Here is an 8,041-nt window from a genome sequence, read left to right as displayed (position 1 = left end):
AACAAAATCTTGAGTTGTCTAGTCCTGGCCTCAGCCTCAGAATATTTTTTTCCGAACATGTTAGTTTTGTGGGTTGGGAATGCTGGCTTGATTTCCTCCTTTTTGCCTTTTGAGTGTGTGCAATTTATGGTATAGCTGGGAAATGTCAAAGTCAAGACATTTGTAGGAAAATCACATCACTTAGCCCCATCTCCTGTGCCGGACGAGTCCTGTGTGTGTGCTTGGTGACAATGGCTTTGAGTCTGTCAACTCCAGACTGAGGTCAGCTTTACACACCCATAGTTTCCAAAGCTGAAAACAGGCCTGCCTCAAACGGTACCTGCTAACATCTGGGGAGCCTTTTCAGCTTACGGAGCACCCCTGTATGTGTTTGTCTTAGTTCAGGCCGCCATCTCCACCTTACCAGGCATCCAGAACCTTCTTCACACTTTGCTAACAGAGTTCGTTTTCAGAATTGAAACTTTAGTTAAGGTTCATTGAGGTTTTTGTTTTTTTGTTTTTTGTTTTTTTTAATAATCGGCTGTTCCCACCCACATTCCCTTGAGATATAAATAGAAAAAAAAAAAAAAAGAGGTTTCATGAGTAAGACAAGACATTTGAGCTACATCCACTTGATCCTTGAAAAGGAAATCTAAGAGGTTGTAACTATCGCTTTTTCTAGCCTATATAAGGTAGGTCAGCAAGGTAGCAAAAGCCCATCTGTTGTTTTGCTCCTTCAGCTCTTTTTCCTGATTCTTCCTGGGGGGGAACCTAAAACGGTGAGTAACTGGTGGGCCCACCAGACCCCAGACTCTTCTTCACTGCGTGCATTCGTATTAGGCTTAGGTGCTTAGACTCCTCTTTTCCCATGGCTTTGACACCTGGAAGGATTTTAGTCTCTGGGGGACGGGCTTTTCCTCCATCTGCCTTTCCTCTATCTGCCTGGGGGACGGGCTTTTCCTCTATCTGCCTTTCAGGACAGATAGCAGGTCTTCTTCCGCAGAATGTCTGCAAGCGGCCGAACTGGATCCCTTCCCCCGTGGAAATTGCAACATTGCATCTCTCGGGCTGGTGTAGGAAAATGCCAGTGCATTTGTAGCATGGTTTGTAGCTGCCTGTGGAAATGACTGATTATGTCAGTATAATTTTTATAAGAAAACGATTGAATCCTTCTTTAGGTCATGTATTTTTGTTTTCATTTCTGGCATATATTCAAAAGAAGGTTCTGAGATAAAAAGGGCTGGGGTCTTTTTGGTATCTGGTTTTAATTTGGATATTCTGTCCCGTCACTTAATACAAAACCATGCTTATCACATTTTAAAAATTCTAGACAGGCCTGGCTCGGTGGCTTATGCCCGTAATCCCAGCAATTTGTGAGGCCAAGGTAGGCAGATCACCTGAGGTCAGGAGCTCAAGACCAGCCTGGCAAACATGGCGAAACCCCGTCTCTACTAAAAACACAAAAATTAGCCAGGCGTGATAGTGTGCACCTGTCATCCCAGCTACTCAGAAGGCTGAGGCAGGAGAATCACTTGAGCCCAGGAGGTGGAGGTTGCAGTGAGCCAAGATGGTGCCACTGCACTCCAGCCTGGGCAACAGAGTGAGACTCCATCTCAATTGAAAAAAAAAAAAAAAAAAAACCTAGACACACATGCAGTTTCAGTAGGCCTGAGAAGATATGTTTGCCCTGGATGTGCACGTTCCTGCTTGTGGCTTATCGTATCTCGTTTATTCTGTGTGAGTAGGTAGAAAATGAGCATCACGGACGTGCTCAGTGCTGAGGACATTGCAGCAGCCCTCCAGGAATGCCAAGGTAGAGGGGACGTGGGGCGGGATGGGATTTCCTCACAGCTTTGCACCTTCAGCAAAGCAACACAAAATCAAAATGTAGGCCAGGCAGCCAGATGCAGTGGCTCACACCTGTAATCCCAGCACTTTGGGATGCCGAGGCAGGTAGATCACAAGATCAGGAGTTCGAGACCAGCCTGGCCAAGATGGTGAAACCCCATCTCTACTAAAAATACAAAACAATTAGCCGGAGGTGGTGGTGGGTGCCTGTAATCCCAGCTACTTCGAAGGCTGAGGCAGAGAATTGCTTGAACCCAGGAGGCGGAGGTTGCAGTGAGCTGAGATCGCGCCACTGCCCTCCAGCCTGGGAGACAGAGCAAGACTGTCTCCAAAAAAAAAAAAAAAAAATGTAGACCAGGCATGGTGGCTCACATCTGTAATCCCAACACTTTTTGGAGGCCAAGGTGAGAGGACTGTTTGAGCCCAGGAGTTTGAGATCAGCCTGGGCAACATAGCAAGGCTCCATCTCTACAAAATAAAAATAAAAATAAAAACTAGCAGGGCATGGTGGCATGCGCCCGTGGTCCCAGCTACTAGGGAGATTGAGGAAGGAGGATCACTCAAGCCCAGAAGGTTGAGGCTGTGGTGAGCTATGATTGCTACACTGCATTCCAGCCTGGACGACAGAGTGAAACTCTGTCTCTAAATAAATAAATAAGAGGTTGGCTGGAAAATTCGTGGAATCGGAGAAGAAAACTGCTATTTATTAGATAACTAAAATTATAAAGATCTGGGATCTGAGCACACGATTACACTTCTGTAAGACAAAAGAAACTTACAAAACACATGAAAGCAAGAAATTACTGAAGGGCCAGGTGTGGTGCTCACACCTGTAATCCCAGCAGTTTGGGAAACCGAGGCTGGTGGATCACTTGAGGTCAGGAGTTCAAGACCAACCTGGCCAGCATGGCAAAACCCTGTCTCTATTAAAAATACAAAAATGATCTGGGCATGGGGGTGCACACCTGTAATCCCAGCAACTCGGGAGGCTGAGGCAGGAGAATCACTTGAACCCGGGAGACAGAGTTTGCAGTGAGCCGGGATCACACCACTGCACTCCAGTCTGGAGACAGAGTGAGACTCTGTCTCAAAAAAAAAAAAAAAATAAAGAAAGAAAGAAAGAAAAAAAAAGAGAAAGAAATCGCCAAAGGCCATTTAGCCTGTTGAAATCCAGTGATTGCATTTCCCCCTACCAATTAGACCAGGTATGTTGTGGGCTCGGCTACACAGCCTGTAAAGTGGGCCAGGGGGAGGGGGAGGCGCAGAGAGGAGGAAGGAAAAGGGAAATGGACAAAACCAAGTGGAGGAGGGAAGGCTGGGGCAGAGGGGACATGGGATGCCATCACAGAGCCATCAAGTCTTGCTGTTCCAAAATCTTGGACCAGTTGAGCATCCCCGTAGCTCAGGGATATTGTTGAAGTATTTTTAATCATCTGTGTTTTCAGTACCTTGGTCCCAGTATAGAATGTGATCCAATGAGTGTCAGAATAACCCATTCTCTGTTCTTCAGACCCAGACACTTTTGAACCCCAAAAATTCTTCCAGACGTCAGGCCTCTCCAAGATGTCAGCCAGTCAGGTGAAGGACGTTTTCCGGTTCATAGACAACGACCAGAGCGGGTACCTGGATGAAGAGGAGCTTAAGTAAGCTTTGTCCTGAGTCTGTCTGGTACCCAGCACTGCTGGGTGGCCCTGGGGTGCAATGGGGGCCAGGATGCTGAGTATTTCTTCAATGGCCAGCCTCAGTGTTGGTCATTCAGCCAAGCATCATTAAAGCAAAGGACATGAGTCAGTTGACCACACATCTACCCAGGCAAAGCCCTCAACACAGGCAGTGAAGACTGCAGGTGCAAAGATTCTTTTCTTTTTTTTTTTCTGAGACAGGGTCTCGCTCTGTCACCCAGGCTGGAGTGCAGTGGGATGATCTCAGCTCCCTGCAGCCTCCGCCTTCCAAGTTCAAGTGATTCTCATGCCTCAGTCTCCCAAGTAGCTGGGATTACAGGTGCATGCCACCACGTCCAGCTAATTTTCGTATTTTGAGTAGAGATGGGGTTTCACCATGTTGCCCAGGCTGGTCTCAAACTCCTGGCTTCAAGTAATCCTCCTGCCTTGGCCTCCCAAAGTGCTGGGATTACAGGTGTGAGCCACAGCGCCCAGCCGCAAAGATTCTTTGGTGTAAGGGATTTCCTTTGGCAAATGGATTTTAAAAAACTAAAACTTTGGCTAAACGTGGTGGCTCACGCCTATAATTCCAGCTACTCAGAAGACTGAAGCACAAGAATAGCTTGAAATCAGGAGGCAGAGGTTACAGTGAGCCGAGATCGTGCAGCTGCACTCCAGCCTGGGTGACAGAGAGAGACTCTGTCTCAAATAAATAAATAAATAAAAATGAAAAACACTAAAAGCTTAAAAATGGGCCAGGCACTGTGGCTCACACTTACAATTCCATCCCTATGGGAGGCTGAGGTGGGTGGATTGCTTGAGTGAGCCCAGGAGTTCAAGACCAGTCTGGGCAACATGACAAACCCTTGTCTCTACAAAAAAATACAAAAGTTGGCCAGGCGTGGTGGCTCAAGCCTGTAATCCCAGCACTTTGGGAGGCTGAGATGGGTGGATCATGAGGTCAGGAGATCGAGACCATCCTGGCTAACACAGTGAAACCCCGTCTCTACTAAAAAAAAAAAACTAGCCGGGCGAGGTGGCGGGCACCTGTAGTTCCAGCTACTTGGGAGGCTGAGGCAGGAGAATGGTGTAAACCCGGGAGGCAGAGCTTGCAGTTAGCTGAGATCCGGCCACTGCACTCCAGCCTGGGCGACAGAACAACACTCCGTCTCAAAAAAAAAAAAAAAAAAAAAAAAAATGTTAGTGGGGCATGGTGGGGAGCACCTGTCATCCCAGTTCCTTGGGAGGTTGAGGCAGAAGGATTGATTGAGCCCAAGAAGTGGAGGCTGCAGTGAGCCATGATGGTGTCACTGCCTTCCAGCCTGGGTAACAGAGCAAGACCCTGTCTCAAGAAAAACCCAAAAACCACACCAAAACAAAAAAAAAACCCTTAAAAATGAAATGCCCACCATTGGTTTCTACAGCTTAAGGAAACCTCTGCTTGCTAAGACCTTGGCTAATTATTGCAAGTGCTGGAAACAGATGATTTACTTAAAGGAAAAACAAAAGTGTAAACACAGAGATGCATGATCTTTCAGAAAATCCCCATGGATCTTTATTCTCCTGTAGGTTTTTCCTCCAGAAGTTTGAAAGTGGTGCCAGAGAACTGACCGAGTCAGAAACCAAGTCCTTGATGGCTGCTGCGGATAATGATGGAGATGGAAAAATTGGAGCAGAGGGTACGTCCGCGCCTGTACGTAGCATAAAACACTCTAGCTCAGGAAGCCTCCGTGAGAGCTTGGGCTGTGAGATCCAACCGATGTGGCTTAAAATCTCCCTTTCTTTTTTTTTTTGAGACGGAGTCTCGCTCTGCCACCCAGGCTGGAGTGCAGTGGCCGGATCTCAGCTCACTGCAAGCTCCGCCTCCCAGGTTCACGCCATTCTCCTGCCTCAGCCTCCCGAGTACCTGGGACTACAGGCGCCTGCCACTGCACCCGGCTAGTTTTTTGTATTTTTTAGTAGAGACGGGGTTTCACCGTGTTAGCCAGGATGGTCTTGATCTCCTGACCTCGTGATCCGCCCGTCTCGGCCTCCCAAAGTGCTGGGATTACAGGCTTGAGCCACCGCGCCCGGCCAAAATCTCCCTTTCTTAACCTTACTGAGCCTCAGTCTTCTCATCTGTAAAACGGGACTAAAGTAAGGATGCACATGATGTGTGTAAAAACCCTGGCATAATGCTCGGCAGGTGCTATAGAAGCTGGTCACACTGGTCATTGTCTAGGAGCTGCAAAATATCCTTCACCTGACTAGAGGACTAGCTAGCCACCTGGCCAGTTATTTGCAAGATGCCGTAATGCACCTGCATATAGCACAAGGAATTTCCACCAGTGGGGTTTGAACCCCTCAGAATAAGGGGAAGATTTACGTCTTCAGACCAGAGTCCATTGGTGTGCGTAGGAAGGCCTCTTCGTTTTCAAGGGTTTAGACAAATATGTTTTATTGGACATTAGCCCGCCAAGTGGATAATATTAAACAGAGAACAAATAAGCCAACCTCCATTTACTGCATCTTCCGTAGGCAGAATCCTAGGTTCGAGCTTTAGAATACACTAGCACAGCTGTAGGACTATTTTCACTTGCTTTTGTCACGTTGCTAGCGTGCTTTTTAGCTACTTTGTGCCTGCCAACTCAGCAGAACGTATGGTGGTCCTTCTGGTGGTGCCAATTTGAAGTTTAAAACTACTACATTAGATGCTTATTAAAACAAACAAACAAACAAACAAAAAAACAAGTTCAAAATTATACCACTATCGCTTACTACACGGGAGTTAATGCAGATAGATAGCTCATAAAAACAGATTAGGTAAGGGGGGATTGACTTAATTAAACATAACCACGGGCTGGGCGTGGTGGCTCAAGCTTGTAATCCCAGCATTTTGGGAGGCCAAGGCAGGCAGATCCCCTGAAGTCAGGAGTTCAAGACCAGACTAACCAACATGGTGAAACCCTGCCTCTATTAAAAATATAAAAAATTAGCCATGTGTGGTGGTGGGCGCCTGTAATCCTAGCTACTCGGGAGGCTGAGGCAGGAGAATCGCTTGGACCCAAGAGACAGAGGTTGCAGTGAGCCGAGATCATACCATTGCACTCCAGCCTGGGCAACAAGAGTGAAACTCTGTCTCAAAAAAAACAAAAAAGATAAACATAACCATGAAAGATTTCCAAATAAAACTTACCAATAATTATAAAGCAAATCCCCAGTTTTTATATCAATCTGTAACATCCATACCTTGTTATTATTACTATTATCCTTCTTTTAGTAACAGAAACTTTCGGAGGTAGGTTCAATGGAGGAGAGTCAGTTCAAAGTCCCACCCTATCAAATATATCCTAAAAATGCAATACCCAGCTACAGAATAGAGAAAGGAAACCTCCCCTTGCTGTCTGAAATTGACCAGACAATAAGTTAAATGTTCACAGATGGTCACAGGTAATTACACTGAATTCATTCATTCATTCAAAATGAACGAATAGAAGTCATGGGCTTGACAAGTTTAATTCAAAGGCCTCTATTGCAAAGGTAAAGTTGTTTGTTAAATAAGATTATTCGGAGAAATGGAACCCTGTGGACTCCCTCGAGATATAGTCATTGATACCCAGGTCTCCTCTCCTCTCCTCCTCTTCCCTCCCCTCCCATCTCCCTTTTTTGAGATGGAGTCTGGCTCTGTCGTCCAGGCTGGAGTGCAGTGGCATGATCTCAGCTCACTGCAACCTCCGTCTCCCGAGTTCAAGCGATTCTCCTGCCTCAGCCTCCCGAGCAGCTCAGATTACAGGCGTGCGCCACCACACCCAGCTAAGTTTTGTATTTTTAGAAGAGACAGGGTTTCACCATCTTGGCCAGGATGGTTTCAATCTCATGACCTCATGATCCACCTGCCTTGGCCTCCCAAAGTGCTGGGATTACAGGCGTGAGCCACTGTACCCGGCCGGTTTTTCTTTCTTTTATCTCCTCCAAGGGGCGCCATGCCCATCATCTGACAATTTTCTTCACTTCCTTCCCTCTTTGGAATTCTCATTGGCCACGGCATGTCTGTAAAGAACCAAGCCACCTCCACTGACCCTCTTCTCACCTCTTCTGTTCTAGAATTCCAGGAAATGGTGCACTCTTAAAAGCCCCAGTGTCTGGAGAAAAGACAGAAAGGGATAATCACCTGGAAGGATTCCAAAGCCCTGGGAATGGGGAACCCCACATCCTACCCCTACCTAATTTGTTAATTTCCTGGAAACCTTCTGCAGTTTGCTCATTGTTTCAGTGAGGTCATGATAGAGTCGCTCACGGCGTTCTCGGTGGTGGATATGCCCTGACGACTTCTGTAAGCCCCCATCCCCCAACAGGCAATGCCTCTAAAAATCACCCAATAAAGACAGGCTTCTCATCATCTGCGGATGTGTGGGCGTGTTTTTTTCTCAGCACGACACTCAAGCAAGCTGGGACCAAGGGCTTTTCATCAGATTTCTGGTCCCATCAAGCTTAAAGTGGGCCACGCTGGTGTTACGCTTGAGCAAACAAGGAAATCAGGTTTTGGAGGATTTTTTTGGTTGTTTCTTCAAAGT

General features: G+C 46.8%; 2 protein-coding genes across 10 annotated transcripts in view; one reads left to right on the top strand and one right to left on the bottom strand.

Annotated features, from left to right (window-relative positions):
• The window catches only part of ACTB (actin beta), a 468,316-nt gene that overhangs the window by 392,072 nt on the left and 68,203 nt on the right, over positions 1 to 8,041 (bottom strand). The gene's annotated exons all lie outside the window — the stretch shown is intronic.
• On the top strand, positions 587 to 7,866 carry LOC126950537 (putative oncomodulin-2). The gene is made up of 5 exons (XM_050784187.1): positions 587 to 758; positions 1,725 to 1,792; positions 3,338 to 3,470; positions 5,058 to 5,167; positions 7,572 to 7,866. Exons 2-5 carry the CDS (start codon positions 1,732 to 1,734, stop codon positions 7,595 to 7,597), a joined length of 330 nt encoding a protein of 109 aa, XP_050640144.1. The 5' UTR covers positions 587 to 758; positions 1,725 to 1,731; the 3' UTR covers positions 7,598 to 7,866.

The sequence above is a fragment of the Macaca thibetana genome, chromosome 3 (genome assembly GCF_024542745.1).
Source record: "Macaca thibetana thibetana isolate TM-01 chromosome 3, ASM2454274v1, whole genome shotgun sequence".
In the NCBI taxonomy this organism is placed as follows: domain Eukaryota; kingdom Metazoa; phylum Chordata; class Mammalia; order Primates; family Cercopithecidae; genus Macaca; species Macaca thibetana.
The sequence above is the reverse complement of the archived record's forward strand: the minus strand, read 5'-3'. Positions and strand labels throughout refer to the sequence as shown.

What these genes read in the sequence shown, in the direction of transcription:
- LOC126950537 (XM_050784187.1), top strand. Translation starts at nt 1,732, where the DNA reads ATGAGCATCACGGACGTGCTCAGTGCTGAGGACATTGCAGCAGCCCTC. An exon ending in AGCCCTCCAGGAATGCCAAG is followed by an intron (nt 1,793 to 3,337) that starts GTAGAGGGGACG and finishes TCTGTTCTTCAG; the next exon opens with ACCCAGACACTTTTGAACCC. An exon ending in TGGAAAAATTGGAGCAGAGG is followed by an intron (nt 5,168 to 7,571) that starts GTACGTCCGCGC and finishes CTTCTGTTCTAG; the next exon opens with AATTCCAGGAAATGGTGCAC.